This window comes from Haemaphysalis longicornis, unplaced genomic scaffold (assembly GCF_048455015.1).
Source record: "Haemaphysalis longicornis isolate Haplotype H1 unplaced genomic scaffold, Haemaphysalis longicornis Haplotype H1 scaffold_2, whole genome shotgun sequence".
Lineage (NCBI taxonomy): Eukaryota > Metazoa > Arthropoda > Arachnida > Ixodida > Ixodidae > Haemaphysalis > Haemaphysalis longicornis.
Genome location: NW_027526295.1, coordinates 140,110,798 through 140,132,760, shown reverse-complemented (window position 1 = coordinate 140,132,760; position 21,963 = coordinate 140,110,798). Strand labels below are relative to the sequence as shown.

General features: G+C 51.6%; 1 protein-coding gene across 1 annotated transcript; it reads left to right on the top strand.

The window, feature by feature from the left end:
* Positions 1-12,891: 12,891 nt before the first annotated feature.
* LOC144168321 (uncharacterized) lies at positions 12,892-17,055 on the top strand. The gene is made up of 3 exons (XM_077697329.1): positions 12,892-12,896; positions 15,333-15,480; positions 15,844-17,055. Exons 1-3 carry the CDS (start codon positions 12,892-12,894, stop codon positions 17,053-17,055), a joined length of 1,365 nt encoding a protein of 454 aa, XP_077553455.1.
* The last annotated feature ends 4,908 nt before the right edge of the window (positions 17,056-21,963 follow it).

Genomic DNA, 21,963 nt, shown 5'->3' with positions numbered 1-21,963 from the left:
TGCGTGCATCAGGTTGTATTAACGCTTATTGTGCCTACAATAATGCCACTACACATAAACCTTTCCCAGGCATATTGCCACATTCTTGCACCCTTTACTTCTTCATGTCGCGTCCTCTTCCGTCTTTTTTTTTCTTACCGCCCCCTCCTGCCAAGGACCTTGTACCAGAGGTCGGCAGTACCATGTAACTAAATAAACACTTCGTTGGCGATGTTGAAGAGCCGTCCAGCCAGAGCTCTTCAGGGTACTACAGTGTTATACTTGAGGATAAGTTGATGCAGTCCCTCAGGCTCAGGAGACTGCCTCCGCATGCGCCCATAGGCATGTGCTAGCATACGACCCGCGCTTTTCTTGGACAGTGGTTGTTTTGTGTATATTTTGTTTGACGCCCATTGAAACACTATGCGGTGCCGTCGCATGACTTTGACCGTACTGGATTGCTCCTTAAATTCTGGCACGCGCACGAATCTGAGCCAGAGCGTGGATAACAGAGCTTCAGAGTGTTACTCCGCGGGATTGAGAGTTCATGGTGGCCTTTTTGCCGCAGCCTTGTCTGCTGTAACTTTATGCTGCACTTTTTAAGTTTGGCCTCCGGCCTCTCGTTGTCGGAACGGAGGAACAGAGTGCACGGCAGTAGCCACCAGCTTAGGGTTACCAACTCTTTAATATGGAAAGTCGCGAAAGGGGAAGAGGGGGGAGGTAGCTTACTTTAACCTAGGGGGGCAATGAAATCAGTTTTCTTTACGGCAGTATCTTCCAGAAAAATTCATTGTTTCTTCATGGTTGCGGCCTCGTGAAGTGGTCCTTCTTCTGGCTGCTCGAAACAATTGCTCTTGCTGGAAAATGTACTCGTAAATGTTGTCGCACTTCACGTGGAAGTTCTGCATTACCTGAAGGTCTGCCTGGACAAGTTCGCGCAAACTTTGTGTTCCGGAGCATGACGCGCCTCGTTGAGCGCGCTTTGGACGGAGAAAAGTTCCTAACCGGGCGGTCCGAAACAAATCTGGGACCTATAGCTGTCCCGGCAGGGATGGCGCGGGACTCGGGACGTTGTATGAAAAGTCGGGACAGTCCCGCAAAATCCAGGACGGTTGGTAACCCTACGTGAAAATACACTACTCGGGTCGCCATCGGTGCCCGGCTGAGTCACTGGTCGGAACCGGTCGGTAACAAGACATCACAGTCGTCGCACTGTTATTATGCGAAGGAAAGGTGGCGCAATAATTCCCAGCAAAAATCCAAAACCAATGGTCAAGCAAACCTGGCAGTGGGCGCATGACGAAACTGATGGGCCGCTTGGTCTGCGAGAAAGTTTACGGTGGCGCGTTCGAGCGCTATGGCTGTGCCGTAGGGCGGTAGAACGTCCGAGGTCAGATTCGCCTTCCAGCTCTCAGGAATGGTTGCTGTTCCGCATGAGATCAGATAGCTCTCGCATCGCGTTGGGCGGCAGCAGCACTATTTCAAGAATCTGAGGCTAAGAGCTTGACGCCTTGTATTTACACGTGGTGAGCGCAACGCCGGTGGACATGATGTCCATTGACAGACAGCGGAGAAGTCTCGTACGGCCCCTTCGGCTGGCACGGCTGCCTGTACTGTAGATAACATGTGTGCGATGAACACGGTACAATCGTGTCTTCTGCTGCTCGCCTTTCGTGTTCCACTGTTTGTACAAAAAAAGAGGTCGCCGCAGAAGACGAATAAAAGGGGCGCCGAAACACCTGTCTCATGCGCATCTGAATCCGACGTGGCGACAAGGCCGTGCTCACCCGGTACAGCCTGCCCGACAGGCTGCGGCCCCGCTACGTGGTTTTTCTTTAGTCTTTGACGTTCGAGGAAGCACGTTCTACGGAAGGGACATCTTAAAAGGAGATAAACACAGTAGCGGCCGGCCTGTGGCTTTTTGTGCTAGCGTAAGGGCCCTAAAGCCTTGACATCAAAAACAGTCAAATCCTAGCGATGGAACGTTTCCAGAAGGAAAACCGTTCCCTCTGCCGTTCCTCCGTAAACGTAACGAGTTAGCGTTACAGTTCCACCCACTCTTAATAGAACGGGGGCGTTCCTTTGTTCCTCCCTAAAGGAACAGTTCCAGGAACCCCGTTCTGTACAACACGGACGTCACATGCGCGTCAAAACCTCTGTTAAAAGTCTGGCCAACCTCCGCTGAAAGGGCGCCCAACCAATCGTCAAATCTTCAAATACCGATGTCGCAGAAGAAGACGGAACCCATGCAACGATTTGTCCCGCACTAAGTAACTGCATCTACAAACGATCTAAACGAATACCGATACGTCGTTTATGGGACTAAGATATACTATTGTACTCCTTCTTCATGATGGATGCGTGTAATGGCTTATCTAGAACCGTTCCATTGTCGATATTTTCAAGGAACCGTTTTGACACAAAGGAAGTCCGGTTTCAGGCACGCACAGTGTGTCCAGAGATTTTATCGGAGATTTTGAGTCGACCAGCCGGTCTACGGGGAAACGCGTTAGTTTTCATGTGTAGCATTCCTTGACGAGTACACAGCCCCCCCCCCCCCCCTCCCCCAGTCAGGACCGTGTAACGCCTTGCAATTTCCCAGAAATGCAGATATCGCAGACGTTCCACTGTAATCGCTATAACAGCGTACATAGAGATAACTGGTAAAACGAAATTTTGAAAAACTAAACAATAAGGAAAATATTAAAAAATAATGGAAAATGTCAAAACCTAACGCGCATGGCATTTCTACAATAATGCAGATATCACGAAAGTTCCACCTGAAATTGTTATAATAGCGTAAATTTTGCTTTAAACTTGTGTTTCTGTGTGCTAATGGCACTCCGAGCAAAAAAATCTGGAGCCTGATAGGGATGCTCGTGAGAGATGTGGGTGCGTGAATGAGAAGGTAGGAGTACGACATGCAACTGTGGGACTTGAAAAGCAAAATTGTCTTATGTGGTGCAACTTAGTGATAAGCCGCCACCGCTCTCTCCTCTCGAGACTCACAATGGCACTTCATCCGAGGGGAAATTAGGTGCATTTCCGACGGCACGACTCTTATGCCCCGCTCTTTTGTCATGCAAAGGAGTACTGTATGCAACCAGCGCCTTGGAAAGGGAAGCAATATTTAAAAGTCGAGCCTTGGAATTAAAAGTCAAGCTACCTGATACCAAGCTTCACTCAGTTTTCTTTAAAGTTGACAGGCAGTTCTTTACCCGCAATGCTAGCACTTGCGAGATGTTTGGCACTTGACCACAGGGGCGGCCGCATAAAAGCAGTGCTCTAAAAGAAGCTTACAAAGGAAAAGGGCAAACACAGTAAAGCCTGACCATACTGCGAGCACATTGCTACCAGTGATGGAGTAACAAACATAAAAAAAATATTCGCGCCAATCCACCCTGCGAATGTGGTTGGAAAGCAAAGCTGTAAGCGGCACCCACAACGATTACCCATGCGACGTCACTTAACTTCGCTCCCGTCGCTCTACGTATAGTGAAACCAGAGGGAAATGAAATGCACTGAACCACACCCTCTATTACTTCCAAGAGATATTCTTGGTACGGTTAAATCAATGCAGGGTGCATGAACGGCGGTTGGTTGAGTTGTATTGCTCTAGCACATGAGTGTAAACTCTTTTTTTATAAAATTAAAGGAAGCTCAAACCCGGTGTTAGACCATCTTGCTTCGTCGCTGCGCCATGCATGGAGGCGACGAGATTTGCGGAAGGAACGAAGGATGAGGAGGAGCGGGACGAGGAAATACTTCTATTCAGATTTATGAACGGCCTTATTCACTGGACCCCATATGCAGTCCGCGCCACCTGTGCTCAGTCCACCAGCTGAAGCTGGGTAGGCAAGAGGGGCTTGACAGCAGCATTTCCCATTGCTCTTGTTGGGTGGTTGACGGAAAGAGAGGAGGATGCTCGGGGCTAAAGTCACACAGCCCGGTTATGTGGCGGGGTGTTCCTATTTCTGGGCAAAATTTACATTCAGCGTCGTAGTTATTCGGGTGCATTAAGTGAAGACGCGTCGGGTGTGGGAATGAGCCGGATTGTGTGAGCCGTAGTGTAGTTCGTTGTTATCTGGAAAGGTCAAGGTAAGGCGAAGGTAGGGTCTGTCTCTATAGGCGATAATGCTGGGTTATCTCCCTAGACCTGGCTAGTGGGTGACTGTCCTCGTGCAGCGCCATAGCACGGGAGGTAAAAGCGCAGGCTTGTTGGTGGGCGTATTCGTTTCCATCCATGGAAGCGTGAGCGGGTGTCCGGATGACCTGAATAGAACCATTTGGGGAGTGGTTTTTAACACACGCAGTGCAGGTCGGGACACCCAACCCAACTGGCAATTCCAGTAGGCTTGCTGGGAATCGGTGACTACCTTCCGAACCCCTGGATGAGTGAGACCCAAGGTGATGGCTACCTCTTCTGCGGCTGTCATTTCTTGGGTCTTGAGGGAGGTACACGCAAGGAGGTCGGTTCTGGAGGTAGCCACTTTGGCGGCATATTGCTGCCCTCGATATAGGGAGGCGTCTGTGTAGATAACTGCATGTTCCCCACCGAGGGTGGTGATGAACGCTTGAGCCGATGCTTGTTGGCGACCCTTGTCGTGTGAGTGGTTAATATTTCTAAGCAAAGGGAGCATGTTTACTTTTAGTCCCCAAGAGTCCGAGAGTACATCAAGCGGAGTGACATTCTGTGCTGCCCAGCCAATCTGGGGAAGCATGCGGCTACCCGCCACAGTCCTGTGTAGGAGCTTCTTGTTAGAAAGATGTCCTTCTATCAGCTCTTCCACCGTGTTGTTGAGCCCCGTGGTAAAGCCTCTCTGTGAACGCACTCATTCGAAGACCAATGGCCTGCTCAACCGCCTTTCTAATCATTATATAAAGCATCTGTATGTCACCTTGCCGAAAAGAAGACAGGGGGGTTGACGCAAGTGATTCTCGAGAGGACAAAAGCTTGAATTAATCGAAAGGTATAGGATTCATTGTGGCCTCGCTTCTTGGTGGCAACTCGCCTGATCGTATGTATGATTTGATTAAGGCTGTGTTTGAGGCGCTGCAAGGATACGTCACTCTTGGTTTTAGCCTGGAGATGTAGGCCCAAGATATTTATGCTCGGGCTTGGAGTCATGGCCTGGCCATCAAGGAGTATTTGAATGTGTTCCTTAATTTGACGCGAGGGCGGACGACAAGGAGCCGTGATTTTTTACATCACCACTAGAGGCCAGAGGCTGTAGCACATTGGTGAACTAGAACTGACATCCCATGCATTGGTGAGAGCTTCCTTTAATTTTTTAACTCTTAGCACATGCGCAAGGCGCGCACTGGGCCGCTAGACGGGCCGTGGGTGGACCGCACAGCGGCGCGGGAGGTCGCGTGACTCTTTCACGTGGCATTCAGCGAGAATGCAGGGGGTTAACCCGTAGATGAGGCTTGGTGAGTACACCACCGGTCTTCCCCGTGTTTGCGTGGGCTCGTAGCTTAATCGGTAACACAACGGGCTCTCGCTTTGTTAGTCTACTATTTCCAGGTTCGATTCCTGGCGGCGCCAGTACATTCTTTTATTTGTCCGCTGGAGTTTTCTGTTGACACCAACGGTCGCGAAAGAACCCTTGGGGGGTAGAGATAAAAAGCTTTGCTTTAAAAAATGGCGCCGTTTGCACTAGTTGTGCAAGGCTGATGAAGCAGCACAGCTGGGTGTCGAGTTAGCCCCTCCCCACACTGACAGCGAATCTCAGGAAAAAGGGAGCAACCTGCCAAAGCAGTGCAAAGCCGTTTCGGATGGCACTGTTAAACAGAGACCATTAAAGTATGTACAACGTTTTGTTTAGTAGCAATCGTCATCATCCCTATTGTTGCCATCTGCCGACGGGACAACCGAGTCGGGCAAAAACTCTTGTAGAGCGTCCAAGCCTCGCCAGACCTCCACTTTTTCAGCTGGTACGGTGGCGACACATATGGTGATAATGATGATTATGCAATAGAAGTTTACGGCACGTGACGTACTGACAAGAAGGGATTGGCCAGGGCTAACTCGCTTGTAGAAACTCGTGGGGACCTCAAAATACTAACTTATTCGCGGAAAAACAAATACCATAAAATGAAACTTTGTTATCGTTAAAACCCGAATTACCCATTAATTAGCAGCCTTCACCAATTCAAAGAGCCTGAAGCAGTAAGAAAATCTTGAAGACATTTATATATCCCTTTTTGCATACCCCAAATTTGTTACGCCAGTAGATAACATAAGTGGAATCGATAAAATCAACCTTAAATGCTCAATTGGCTCATTCGAAAGCAGTTTTCTGGATTCCGAGAAGTGGCGACAGGCGAGAAAATAATTGCTGTGGTTTAGCTTCCGTTAACCCTTGTTGGTAGCGAAAGCGTCAGTGCCCGGGCTAGGCCCGCTGTCGAGGTGTGGTCAAGGTGTGGTTTCGCAATGATATACAGACATGTTCTCAATGAAAACACCGCCTATTCCTTATCTTTTTGGCCTCACGGTGTTTTTTAAGCCTTGCCGTTGTACAAGCGACCACAGCTGAATGTTCGTCTTCCTCCATCGCACACGGCTGTGCGCCACACGTGACTTCCTGGCCTTCCTTTGTGGCGTGCGCTTATCGCTGCTGCGGCGGCCACCTTGGTAGGCGGCCGACCACTACGGCGCGTCTCACCGCCTGCGTTGCGTCGGCGCGTTAACCCCTACAATAAAATCAAATGTTGAAAATGAAAAAAAGAGCCAGATTAGTTATGCCGAATAGAACGGGAGCTGCGACAGCGAGGTCAGCTACATCGTCCGTATGCGCGTTGCCCCTGATGTCCGCATGGCCAGGGACTAAAGAAAAATGTACCTCCTCCACATGTGGATTGTGAAAGGGTGTCTTGACAGATTCGTCGCCATTGTCTTCGGCCTGGTGGACCCTTGGCGCATCGGTCGCTACACGACGACGTCGATGACGCCGGGACCTCCTTCTGTGGCGTAAGCCCACGCGCAAGACTGGACGATGGCGGGCGGTCCCCGCGAGGCACGCACTCACGTGTGCTCGGCGTTTTCTGCCTATGCCGGACGGATTTGTCTCGGCCTTAATAGCAAAGCTGTTAAAGAAGTGAACAAAGAGGCGGCTCCCGCATTGCAGAGTAGTCTCGGGAATGTGCACCTGCTTCCGTGGCATTAGAGTGAAATGTACGTATGACGAGAGGGTGCGGGAGGGTCCGAACGACAAAAAGGTTTTGCGCATGAGTTTTCCGGCCGCAAGACTTTGGAGGGCGGTACTGCCGGCCATTTTTTAGACCGCCGTGACAGCCCCTTGGAGGACCACTACTGGAAAAACGTCCATTGTTTACACCAGTAATGACCATAGCTCCCTTGGTTTTTTTTCATCGGACCTCTATGGAGCAGATAGCATGCGGTACGATCCCCGGTTCTGGTCACCGCAATTAATAAACGAAAGATCACGTAAGGGGTAAAAGAAAAAAAAGTGGGGATAAGTTAGGTGAAGTATACAGAGTACACGGCATTAGACCCATTTCTTGTATCCGGAGCTCAATTGTTGGAGTGTACCTGATTAAACGACAAGTGGCTAAAACTGGCAAGTACGGCAGTGACGGAGTAGAGCACGCGAAAATGTCGGAGGTGACGGGAAACATGTCACGAGCAAATACGATGCAAATAAGACCCAGCACACACGAACTTGGGGCCTAGACACTAAGGAAGCAATGCAGACAGGGCCGCTTTCAACCTGTCCATTTTATAGAGCCGCCAGCAGCTGAATTCCCGGATGCCAATTAGATTCTAGGCACGCAGCGTAAACGATTACCGGCCTGTGTTGGCGTGTTGGCCACGGCGAAGCTCGGATATTATGTTTGTTTGAGGACAAATCCCGCGGGACGTGCGCTGGAATTAGTTGAGGTGGGCGACAACACACCTACTCTGCGCTCGGGATGAGCGTGTGTACTTTGCCTCACGTGTGCCGAAACCCATGTTTTGTACCAGGAGGCTGGGCACAGTGCCGGATTACCTGTAGTAGTAAAGAGACGGTAAACATGTTTAAGGTAAGGGAAGCATTTATCACTTCGGGGTATTCGGGTATCATTCCATGCCTTTTCCGAGGGGGCGAGGGAAACATTAAATATTAAGACGAAAGAATTACGTGCCCCATTCCGCCAAAAGCCGTCGTTGTTGTTGCTGTTGTACTTGCTGCCAGGTCAATAAAACGGCGCTTCAGTAAAGAGTAAATAAAAATGGCTGAAGCTTAGCTGCTAACTTCAAATACGCAAAGAAATAGCTTGGCTTAGTACGGTTGAGTCTTGGTTTCGCTTGGTTAATCTTCGATTCAGCTGTATTACTTACCACGTCTCAAAGCCGTTCGCTTCCGTGGAACGCTCACAGATGGAGGCCGGGTAACGCGGCGTTTGCCGTGGCGAACACGGCGAACGCGGCGTTCATTCTCTCCGAACGCTTCGTTCCTCTTCCCCGGGCGCGAGTCGAGTCACGTTGCCCGAGAAGACCCAGCGCCGCATGCATGGGAGGGCCCGCAGTTGTGATATAACCCCCACAAGCAATCTCAGGTGACGTCTCGCTGTACTGACTAGGAAACGCATATATGCGGAGGCTGAGGGGTGGTAGGCTGCCTCGGCCGCAGCGGCGGCGGCAACCGCTGCTCGTTCGTCGCAGAACTACTGAAAACGTGGCGTTCTGCGCAGCGCCGACAGCGGGTCCGGCGAATCGCGCGAAGCGCTTCGAGGTGTTTCTCGCCGGGGCTGTCTCCGGTCAAAAGGTCACCTTGCGCATCCCCCCCCCAAAATCGCTGGACGAAAGTAGTAAACATTTTTCTTTAAAAAACTCTCACGTGGATGTTGTGCCAGAACGTCCAGCCCAAATTCACTGCACCGGGCGACGCGCCGACAGCGGCGTCGATGCGCGTCTCCGCCAAACCGCGCGCGGCAAACTTGACCGAAGGTGAAGGTGCCGCAGAGTCGCCTCTCCTTTTCCGGTCTCAACGGCTGGGCCGAATCATGCTCCGGACGACCGGCCCGCGGCAGACACACCGCTACATGCCTGGGGGCGGCGGCTTTGGGTGACGCAATCGCTTCGCCTTCATTCGTCGGATTCTAACTTCGGTAAGCGAGAGTCCTGATTGGAGCAATTCAAACTTCTCGTGGCTGCAACGGACTCCCTGGGTATAAAACCCGCAGACAATAAGGTCCCAAGAGAAAACTCTAAAGATCTGGCATTGGAATTGCAATGGCTTCATGAGCAAGAAGGCGGTCTTGCAGCAACACATACAGCAGGAAATCAGAAAACCGGACGTAATATTGTTACAAGAAATCCTCGTAGAGGAGACCCGACTTCCGGGGTACAGAACCCACGCCAGCCCGCCCAGCCGCACCACCAACGGCAAAGGACGGGGCGTCTGCACCCTGGTGAGGAAAGGTCTCACCTACGTAGAGAGGGAGGGAGTCAAGAATTCGGCCACCGAACACACGTTCGTCGAAATAATAACGGGAGGAAAGAAGAAAGAGAGCACGCTCTTGATGAACATCTACAGAAGCCCGGCCAACGCCAAACAGAAATTCAAAGCAGTGCTACACAAGGCCTGCAAGACGGCAAGACCGCAAGACAACCTGGTGGTGTGAGGGGACTTCAACGCGCCGAACCAGGCTTGGGGCTACGGAAAGACACTCGCCAAGGGGAGAGACCTGTTAACGGACTACACGGACGCCGGGCTAACCCTGATTACGGACCCGTCGCAACCCACACGGACCGGAAACTCGGTCAGCCGGGATACGACGCCGGACCTGACGCTCGTGTGGGCGCCGAAGGGGAAGAAAGAGTTCGAGTGGCACAACACCGGGCAAGACCTAGGCAGTGACCACTTCATCATCGAGGTGAAGATTCCGTTGCGAGGCAAGACTGATGAGAGACGAATCCACAAAATCACGGACTGGGATCTCTTCAGGGACCTGCTGACTCTAACAGAGACCGACAACACGAACGACGTGGAGACGTGGACGAACAGGATCTTGGAAGGGATGGTGGGCGCCACCAAGGAAATCGAGACGGAGTCAGAACTCGAAACGATCGACAGCCGCCTGGCGCAACTGCTAGAGGCGAAAAGGTCGATACAGGAGAGATTGCGCAAACAACGCACCAACAGGCGCCTGAGGAAAAAGGTGGCCGAACTGAACCGCCCGATTCAGAAGCAGTGCCGCACGCTGTGCCGGCAGCAGTGGTTCGAGACATGTAGCGACGCGGACGGCCAAATGCACAACGCAAAGACTTGGGCCATGTTACGGCATCTGCTCGACGAGACGCAAACGAAGTCTTATCAAAAAGACAACCTGGCCAAGATCCTCAACGGAGCGATCCGCGAGCTAGGAGAAGACGAGGTGCGAAGACGAACCAACAACAAGTACATGCCAACGAGCCCGGAGGAGTCGCACCCAGACTACCGGGGCGAGGCAAACGAGAAGCTCGACAGGGACATCGAGGTCTGGGAGGTCAGAGCGGCGATGCACGAACTCAACTGTCGCTCGACCACTGGCCCGGACAAGGTTACCAACAAAGCCCTGAATAATCTCAGCTAGACGGCAATAGAGAGCCTGACGGCGCTGTTCAACAAGTGCTGGAAGTCGGGCAGCATACCCAAGAAATGGAGGACGGCGAAGACGATCCTTATACCAAAACCCGGAAAGCCGTCCAGCGTTGAGAACCTCCGGCCCATTTCCCTGACTTCATGCGTCGGGAAGGCAATGGAGCACGTTCTGATGAATCGCTGGCAGCGTTGCTTGGAGGAAGAAGACCTGTTCCCGAAGTCGATGCTCGGCTTCAGGGGCAAGCTCTGCACCCAAGACGCAATGATCCAGCTTAAGGCATAAATTATCGACGACAGAACGAAGACGCGGGACAACAAGGCGGTGCTGGGGCTGGACCTGCAGAGCGCGTTCGACAAGGTCAAGCACTCTGCTATCCTGGCCCAGGTCAACAAGCTGAACCTCGGCGAGAGGTCCTACAACTACATACGCGGGTTCAGACGGACAGAACGGCAGAAATCCAAGTCGGTGACCTGAAGCTACAGAAAAAGCAGCTCGGCAGCTCCGGGATCCTGCAGGGCTCGGTGATATCACCGCTGCTCTTCAACATCGTGATGATCAGCGTCGCCGGCGCCTAGAAGCGCTAACGGATGTGCGGCACACGATATACGCTGAAGACATCACGTTGTGGGTCCCGGGTGGCAGCGACGGGTTCATCGAGGAATCGCTTCAGAGAGCGGGGAACGTCATCGAGGCCCAACTTGACGGGTCGAGCCTGATCTGCTCCCCCGTCAAGTCGGAACTCCTGGTGTTACCGCCGAAGGGAGCAAGAAAGAAGACTGAGCGAACGGAGCACGAGAAGATCAAGATCAGAACCAGCAGCGGCCAGGTGATTCCCGAGGTCGAGAAGATCCGGGTGCTGGGCCTGTTAATCGAGAAACATCGAAACAACGGCGAAACGATCAATCGCCTCGCGGCCAAGGTGTCTGCGGCCACGCGCCTCGTGAAGAGGGTCGCCAACAGAAAGGCCGATATGCAGGAGGACAGCCTGTTGCGGCTCGTTCACTCGTTCACCATGAGCTACGTGGCGTACGTCGCCGCCTTTCACAACTGCCGGCTAGACGAACGCAATAAGATCAGTGCGATGGTCCGCAAGGCCCACAAGACTGCACTCGGACTTCTCGATTGCACGAGCACAGAGAAGCTGCTGGACCTCGGCGTGCACAACACGCTCGAGGAGATCGGAGAGGCACAGAGAGCCGCCCAGCTCGAGCGGCTTGCCGCAACCAAAACCGGAAGAGCCATCCTGAAAAGACTGGGCGCAGACCCCGACTCAAGCAAGGATGGCTACGGCCACACGGCATTGATCCCGGACCAAGTACGAAGGGGAATGAGAGTCTACCCATTCCAAAGAACATGAGCCTCGAACACAACTTGGAACGGAGAGCGGCGAGAGCCAGGGCAATGGTGGAATTGCACGCGGCGCTGCCGGGAACGAAATACGTCGGCGCCTCGGAGTATCAAGAACGCTGGGCGTTCACGGCGGTGGTCATCGACGCCAAGACCGGCGGTGCGATCACCGCGGCGAGCGTACGCACGAAGAAGACGCGGTGCGCGGAGGAGGTGTCGATTGCTTTAGCCATCTCGGATCCGGACTGCAAGACCGTGCTGTGTGACTCTAAGAGTGCAGTGAGAAACTATGCCAAGAACAGAGTATGTTGTGAGGCCGTGCGGGTGCTCACAGCGCTTGACCTCAAGGATAGAGAAGTCACAGTTAAGTGGTTCCCGGCTCACGCCGGGAACGAAATCTCGGAACGCTACCAAAACCACAACGAGCCGGCGAACTCGACCGCGCGAGAGTTAACAGGACGCGCGGCCGTAGCGAACCCGTCTGCGAAATGGTGGGGGGAGTCCAAGGATAGGCTGGCCACATATAACGAAATAACGGAGCACTACAGGCTAAGCAGGAGGAGAATGGCGCCGCCCGACCCGAGTCTGACTCGGGAACAGGCGGTGGTGTTCAGACAGATGCAGACGGGTTCGCTACTGACCCCGGTCATCATTAAGCACGCGTGCCCTGAACAGTACGAGGACGACACGTGCAAGGTGTGTCACAGTGCGCCAGCCACTGTGGCCCACCTGCTTTTGGACTGTACGGCAAGGCCCAGCGAAGCGGCAACAGCAACAACGATCCCGCCGTGGTTCGAGGCTGCGGCGTGGAGCAACGACAAGAACGACCAACTCCAGGCCGTCCAGCTGATCCTGGCGGTCCTTGAAAAGCAGAAGCCGGTCGAAAGTCAAGAGGGCTCGGCCCCCATTCAGGAGCAGCTGAAGGACCTCGAGGGGAGTAGAGAGGCGGCTGCCGAGTAGAGGGTCTTTGACGGGATGACGTAGGCCGCGTCATGGTGCTCCATTAGGGACACCACATCAGGCGATTCAATAAAGTGTTTACTCACTCACTCACCCGCTCGTAAGCACAGCGAGCGCGGCACTTTTCGGAGGCACCGAGTGGAGACGTGCTGTCACCTTTGTGCGAGCCGTGTAACACTTTTGTTGCCCTTGTGCATACTGCATATAAATGTTGCTTCAAGTTTTCGTCGGCTCTAGAACATCGCTCTGCTCTGCACCGCGTCGATAGCGGACGGGGGAAGGCAACGTCGCTACACCGGTGACTGCGCTCGGATGGCCAGTCCAAACAGTGGTGGCTGCGGTGAGGTCGCCCATTCCCAACAGAGGTGACAGCGCTGGGATGGCTGATTCCCAACATGGGATATTTATAGTGAATGAGGTTTGCTCACACGTCTTCACAGTGTCGGCCTGGTGCTTTGCCTCTTAGCTATCAACGCATTTTTCCAGCGGTAGAACAAAACGATCTGGTTGTTACTTTCTTCGTGAGACATGCGAACAGGGCATTTGCAATGACTCGGGAGCTTTGAGTGGCTAATGTTCCAGATTCACGAAATTCACAAAATGCTGATTAAATGTTCTTCAGCAGAGTATTGGTTTGAGCGAGTTGGTACATAGCGAAGTAACGAAGTAGCGCGCTTCGATATCGAAGTATCGAAGCCTCGATACTTCAATAAAATTTGTAACATAGCGCCTTCCTCACGCTGTAAGAAGACGACCCGAAGCGGTAGAAAGAGACGCAAACATGGTGTGCCCGAGAAAAAAACAGTTCGATGTAATTTGCGCACGCAGACAAAAAAAAACCGGTGCGAAGAAAGACGCAATTACGATGTGACAGTACAGAAGTTCTTAAAGGAGCCATCAGGCTAAATGCAAGTTTGTTTTATTCGAAAGGCTTAGTGTTTTATAGACCCTTAGCGCTTGTTCAGCAGCAAACGATGCTTTAGTCAATGAGACATAACATATTTTATGTGAAAATTTCAATTCTCCCGCTAAATTAGGTGTTTTCGTGACGTCGACAATGACGTAGTATGAGCAGGGCCTTTAAACTACATATAGCCTGTGAGCAGGGATACTGTTGGGATACTACATCTCACAGGCGCCCGGTTCGTTACCTTGTTTATCGTCCACTTTCACAGGTGGCGCTGCAAACTGTGGAATTTCCAGTGTTTGCACTGTGCTTCTGGCCGGAATTCTACTCCTGCCGTGTTTTAAAGCCAAGCTCTACTTCTACCAGCCAACGATTCCTTCGTGGCGTGCGGGACAAGAAACTCCGAACGCGCATGTCGAGAAGGAGGGTGGTTTTTACTATCGGAGCACAGTGTAGATGGTGCGTCGATAGTGCGGTATTCCCCCAGCATTCGCCGCGCGCAGCTGCCTTCTCGCACCGACGGGCGCGTTTGAGGGATGGCTTTGTCGTCTGCTTTAGCAACGGCTGTTTTTGGTCTGTTCTGGCGTGCTTCGCGTCCATTGCACGCTTCCTTCGCATGGCTACAACTTGTTCGACAGCACGTCACCAGACAGAATTAAGTGTTCGTACAGCACAAATACGATAAGGATTCATTTGCAGGGCGGTAAAATAAAATGTAGAGACCACATACAGACATCTGGCCGCTACAGAAACGCTGCCTTTACCGCACTGATTGCCACGAATGGGACTCCGTTTTCTAAATTGATGAATACCAATTCGATTTTTTTTTATAGGTATTACAAAGGGCGGAAGGAGCAACTGGTCGGGATAAATAGTGATTTTAAAAGTTCCCTCAGCTTTCTCGCAATTCTCAAAATTACTAAAATAACTAGCTTAAATCTGTATAAATGGGAATCATTAAGATCCAAGTTGTGTTGTTTCGGTGTCTACGCTTGTGTCACGTGGTGGTGTAGCCCCGAGCTAGTACATCAGGATGGCTAGGTTCTGCTGTCTCACCCTTCGAAAGACGGTCCTCTCCGTTTTGTTTCGGCCGACGCATTGCTGGGCTACGGCGGCGGCGTCCATCGCTCTAGCCCGGCCGTGGTCTACGCTTCCGCGTTCTGGACGCCGCCCCCGCGAATTCTAGGTAACGGCTAGCAGAATCACTGTTTTCACTCTTTGTAGAACCGCGTGTTTTAATTCAAGTGACGTCGCATGGGCAATTGTTGTGGGTGTCGTTTAAAGCTTTGCTTTCCAACCACCTTCACAGCGTGGATTGGAGCCAATTTATTTTAATATAGAGCATTTACTATTTAGTCAACTCCTTCGATCGGTGGGTATGAGCCACTTCTAGTGAGGAAAGAAGAAGAAAAAATTAAGGTCTGCGTTGAGAAATGAGAATATCACGGCGGAGGCGAGCGCTGCTCGCTTTCTTTGTAGGATCTCTTGCGGGCGTGACCGTATTTGCTCTTGGACTTAAGTTCGTCCCCCCAGCTCTCCCACTGCTTAGGGAACTGGACCTACTCTGGAGTGGATACGTGGTGGACACACCTGGATGCAAGCTCCCCTCCTATGATGCCTACCACCCGACTATCAATCGCCAAGCTAGAAAACCTCCGTACAACTACGAAACTTATTGCAACAAGACCAAGCCTACCGTAATCCGTCAAAACCGAAGCGTATTCACTCTGGATCAAGGGGAACTCTTGCGGAGCTACAACGTGTCGGCAAATGAGACCTCTTGCTTTTACGAAGAGGTACTCCGCAACTCGTGGTCCCCTTATCCGGACTGGCCGCCGATGTTGGGTCACAGGTTGCCATACAGGTTCGGACAACCTATCCATAAGCAATGCGTGAAAATATCATGCAATGCGCGTGGTGAGGAGCTCTTTTCCGATTACTTCTTCATTCCATTCCCTGGCCCGCAAGCTAGGCAAGCCAATTTTATACCAGGTCAATTAAGCGTACTTGTTCTTGGCGTCGACTCGTCGTCGCGTCTCAACTCTCTTCGCCGCTTGCAGAAATCGCGCAGCTACCTCATAGAGGAGCGCAACGCATTTGAGTTTCTGGCCTACAATAAGGTGGGCATAAATTCGTTCCCGAATTTGATACCACTGCTCTCAGGAGTGTCTGGAACCGACTTTGAAAACTTATTCAGGGAGATCTACTACGATAACGCCCCTCTCGTATTTAATGTCTACAAATCGCTAAACTACACGACGCTGTTCTTGGAGGAAATGCCCTTGCAGAGTATCTTCAGGGCTCGAGGTTCCTTCGGCTTCAAGAATGCCCCTACCGACTACTACCCTGTACCAATGATGTTCATAATGGACAGGCTTCATTATAAAAATAAGTTCTGCATGGGGTCTCGCTTGAAAACGAAAGAAATTCTCAAGTACACGTCTGACATCCTAATTATGAACCGTGATCATCCAATGTTCGCGTACGTGTTTTTAGCTTACATTACACACGACACAACTAGCGACTTGGGCTATCTAGACGGACTGTTGGAAGAATTTTTCAGGGGGCTAGGGACAGCCGGTGTCCTCGATCGAACGGTAGTTCTGTTCTTCAGCGACCATGGCATGCGATTCGGAAGCGCTGTCAGGACAAAAATAGGGCGACACGAGGACAAGACCCCCTTCTGCCTCTGGGTCTTCCCGCGTGGCTTCTTAGCTGAGCATCCCGAAGCCGCCGTCTGGCTCGAAGTTAATCAGCGCCGCCTGGTAACTACCTACGACTTCCATGCCACCCTCCTCAGCATCGCTTCTCTGCCCGCTCTTCAAACCAAGCCAACAAACAAAGGCATCAGCCTGATGAGCCGGGTGCCACCCGAGAGAACCTGTGAAGATGCCTTCATCCCGTACGCTTTCTGCGCTTGCGACGGCGCGGAGAAGAAACTGAACGACACATCAATAGGACTATCGTTCGCTGGCTTCGCGATCGCCTACATCAATGCTCAGGCAGAGGCGAACTTTCCTGGAAAGTGTGTCACGTGGGCCCTGGAGACTCTCATAGAAGCTACATCCTTTGGAAGTGGTGTTACCGGAAAAGTAGAGGTTCGAATTAGCTTCAGAACGGTGCCGACTGCGTACTTCGACGTGTACGGAAGCATCGAAGGGGAACATCGGTACGTGGACTACGTCGACCGGACAGACAGTTATCGAAGCACCACCACGTGCCTTAACACGAGCAATTGGGAAAAAGTGTGCAAGTGCAAAGAAACGGTGTAGCGCGTGCCACGTAGGGCGATTCAGTGCTGAAACTTTTGATACAAGAAATATATTTCTCAGACAATGTGTTTTTTTTTGTATGTAGAGAACCGCACCGGTAGAAACTAAATAGAAAGTTACAACGGCAATTTCCTTGTTAGAAAGATGAATAAAAATTGCGTAAGAGTTTCCTTCGTTCTTTTTCTTTGAAAACGATGCAGTGCCTGTAGCTTTTTTCTCACGCTAAAGGGTGGGAGCCCAGTTGTGAAGGATAGGGAGGTCAGAGATGATCGATGATTGCAGTGATGAAGATGGTTCGTTGATGGAGGCACTAGGCAGAGGCAACCTACTCGAATATTTTTAATTTATTACTATAGACCAGCCCGCTTTGAAATTCCATTCGTTATATACATCCAGGTCATTATATCCATTTTTCACTATACCTGAAAATAAAATATATGTATACAAATGGTAATGGGAAACGAAGATTTCTTCCTTATATTCAAGATTTCGTTAAAACTTGCTTCACTATAAAGGGTTATACTGTATTAGTTACAATTGAAAAGCTTAACCTGGCTGCTTAGTGCTTCAGTAGAACCCGCGTCAAGGAGAGCTTCCATTCTCCTCTCCCCAAAACATTTAAACATCTTGGCGTCTTTTTTGCCAAACCACGCCTCCGAAGTGAGTAGAACAACAGAGATCAACAGAGAACAACAGAGTAGAACAACATCAATATTCTATACTTTCAGCACTGGTAGGGCACAAAATGAACTCTTGAAGGCGGTGTTCATCAACAGGCACGTGACCTACACATCTCGTAATATTGCCTCAACGTTCGTACGCGAACATGCAGTTATGATTCTCTAAATACAGTTATAACGAAACCCACAAAATAAATAAACTCTCAACGCCCTGCGGCAACTCTGGAATGGAACGAAAGTGCACCCAAGGAAAGCCATTCGCGTGTGGTCAAACAGATCATTGCAACAAGGGAAAGAAGGAGCTTTGGGTCACCCTTTTGTTCCATTCTGGAACAGCCGGCCGCCCGCGCTAGCCTCTAATGCACCCACCTTCCCTTTGCCGAGAGGCTATAATTGAGCATGACGCCTTGAGGTAGGCGCTCACTCGAATACTCCGAATCTCGCGAATGCTACCCCATCAAAAGGAGACCCCGTGCGAGCTACAAAAAGGACACAGATGTAGAGTTCCTATATATACCACCCGTAGGGTGCTAAGAGTGGCACGACCCTTTTCCACGCGCCGCCGTGATGAGGTCCCTCCGATTATCCATGCCGCGCAGGAAGGCTCCAGCTACGGCCATGCCGCAGCCGCCGACGCGGGCGGTACCACGTTCCGCCAAGGGGCAGGAGCAGCAGCGACAGCAGCAGCAGTGTGAGTGACATCGCAGGAATCCAGCGTAGCGGACATAGAGTCCATAGAGCTTCTTACTATATACACCACAGAAGAATCGGGCGCTAGCGTCTATTCGGGATCATCATCACCAGTCTACAGAATCAACACACGCTTCGCTTGGGCTCGCTAAAACGTCTATTTGGTGCGGACTACGTCCTGTCTGGCTGACGAAATCACCACCCACGCCTTCGTAACGTCACGCGCTTCACGTCAAGCTAACCCGCTACATTAGCGGGAGGGCGGTACGTAAATTACAGCCACATAAAGCCCACCATGCTGGAACCCACGCTAAGCTTAGCCTTGCTAGTTCTAGCCAAACCAACGCAGTCAGGGCTTCGGCCCGTATTCAACTCCATCGCCATGGCATCGCCGCCAGACCCCAACGCCACTACGTACTTAGATCCCAACATCGGCAGAACCATGCCAGCTCCCGGACCATGGCAGCAAATACTACGAGACCTCCACGCCCGCAAGCAGCCGCCAACAACGCCGGCAGCCACACGTCGGACACCCCCGCGTAGCGTCCCACGACCACAGCTCCCGGACGCCGACTACAAGATAATCTACAGACCGCAAGCCAGGTTTCGCGTAGCTTCGTGGAGCGATTGCCAAGTTTCCCAGGGCATCCAGCAGGCAAGCCACATACCCGAAGCTGCATTCTACGCTCGTGTCACTATCCAAACCCAAGCTGCCTAAAACCTAATCATTCCGAGCACCCCCAATGAAGCCTCCGCCCTTTCACTGAACGCGATTACCTCTATACAACTTGGGGCAACAACACAAGAAGTACTGCCCTACCTGAAACCACTACCCGGCACGTCTCGAGGGGTAATAACGGGGCTCGATCCCAACACCACCAACGAGCAGCTCCCCTACATCCTATCAGCTAATGGCCCACGTATACTGCACGCCCGAATGGTCGGAACATCCACATCAGCTCTAATCACATTTGGGGGCGTTCACGTCCCATTCTACATCAAGGTGTATGGCCTATTAACCCGTGGTCGCCCTTACCGCCAGACCATGCAGTGCTGTAAAGTCTGCGGTGAACTTGGACACCGCCGAGATGTCTGCCCACATCCCGACGTCGCCATCCCCCAGCGATGCCACGCGCCTGACCCTCAACCAGACCATGACTGACAATAAAAACTGGCACCGACCAAGAATGTTTAAAATTAAAAAAATACGTTTCGGCTCCCGTACGGGTGCCTTGGGTGCCTTGTACGGGTGAACAAGGCACCCGTACGGGAGCCGAAACCTCTTTTTTGGATTTTAAACATTCTTGGTCGGTGCCAGTTTTTATTGTCATGTGTTTTCCTGACCAGACGGGTTTCCCTCCAACCCTCGATTTCACACCATGACTGCAAACCCATGTGTCAGCTCTGCGGACTAGATCACCTCACGGCCAGCAGAGAGTGCACAAAGAAACTACGACCGCCGCCACTTACCGCCCAACTACGGCAAAAATTTCCCAACCAGAAGAGCCATCGACCTCACCTAATTGCGATGCCAGCCAGCAGCAAAGGTCGACTGCCAACCGAACGAACACCACTCCCCAAGTAAGCTGGTCCGCCATTGTTGCACCACCACTCAGTGCTCGTGCATCTTTTCCCCCCTCCCCACACCCCCTCCGCCTGTCGAACCCACTATCACACCGCCCCCCGGCACCCTTATCCAGACGCTTAAAGTAGAAAATGCACTGCTGAAACAACAGCTTGAACAGACAGCTCAACGTAGCGTAACCCTTGAAAATCGCATCGAGAAGCTCCTCGCACAAACGGAACAAATAACTCGGCAGCAATCACTAAGCACCCCACCTCCCCAAGCCGACACAAACCCAGAAACAGGATCCTTGACCTCAGGCGCCTCAGTCGCCAGCAGTAGCTTAGAGCCCTTGTCCGCCACCCTACACGCTAAACCCGCATCAGTCGATCTCAGCCACATAGAGCGCCTCATACGCGGCATTGGCGAACGCCTCGAGGAATGCCTTAATAACCAGGATCAAGGGCTACACTTGCTGGAGGAAACTAAGAAGGCCAAAAAAGCACGCAAGAAGCCCATGAGGCGGCATTTACCCCCCTAACTGGGCGACACATCATCGACCCTCCAATCCGACCATGACATGTAACTGAAAAGGAAACCCCCATCCACGCTCACCCTGTGGCAATGGAACTGTCGGTCCTACCGCAACAAGCAGTCTACATTTACCCACTACACGCAACAGCACAAACCCGACGTCATCGCATTGCAAGAAACAGATTCTGACACTGTTACTCTGCGCGGCTACAACACACATATCACTGGCCTTGGCTCACGCGCCGCTATCCTGGTACAGTCAACCCAAACGGCCCAATCTCACACTTTGCCAACTGAGATAGACTATGCATATGTAGAAATAATTCCACGCAAGAAAAGTCAAGCCAGTCTATTTGTACTTAACATATACAGCCCTCCAAACAAACCCCTTACCGGCATCGAGAAACCCCTTAAAACCGTCCTGCAGCACACGCGGGGACAAAAATTAATCGTCCTTGGCGACTTCAATGCCCAGCATACGGCGTGGGCATACCTAAAAGATACCAAGAAAGGCAAAACACTATATGATGCAATACTTCAGAACCTTCTGCATTTGTGCAACATTCCAGATCTCCCGACAAGAATTGGCAACAGCATCTCCCGAGAAGCCGCCCCTGACCTCACCTTACATATAATATCAAGAGAGCCACGTGGACGGGACTTGACAGAACACTCGGCAGCAATCCAATCACCATATTATAAAACTGAAAATTACGCACGCAAAACACGCTAATCAACGCATCGGCCCCGCCAGACTCACTAATTGGAAATACTTTCGAGGCGACACCCCTGCGGACTCCATCACTGATCCAGATAACTGGGTCCAACGGTTTCTTGACACAGCCAAGAAGCACACAAAAGAAATTGCCCTAACCCAAGAAACTCCAGCCACTGACGCACACCTGCTCCATCTTTGGGATGGAGCAAGAAAATCGGCTCTCCATCACAGCGTTACCTTCTTGCCTACCACGCAAGTAATAAATCTTGAGGAGTGAGCCATACACAGTTTTGCTGTATTATCTCAGCTGATGCTAATCACTTCGGCTACCACATCCGGCCCGTATAAAAATTAGGCGCTGCAAGTTCGTGACTATGCACCGTTGCCACAGCCGTCACTCATGTCCCGTTTGCTTCTGTCCGTCTTTGTAAGTTTTTCCCCTCTACGTTTTTAGCTGAGTTGGGCCATACAACATCGTCATCACGATCATCAGCACCTGCACCTTGTTGAGCTTTGCGGGCAAGTCCTATGGCATCGGGACACTTCGGGTGCAATCACGGGAGCCTAGAGCATTACCACAAGCATACACGCCTACGTTATGCTGCGAAGACATCATTGAGAGATCACCCATGTATTATTATCAGCAAATATAACACACGCTTAAGGGACACGTATACCTACGCTACCGCTCCACACGCGTAATAGGGTTCTTCCACAAAAGC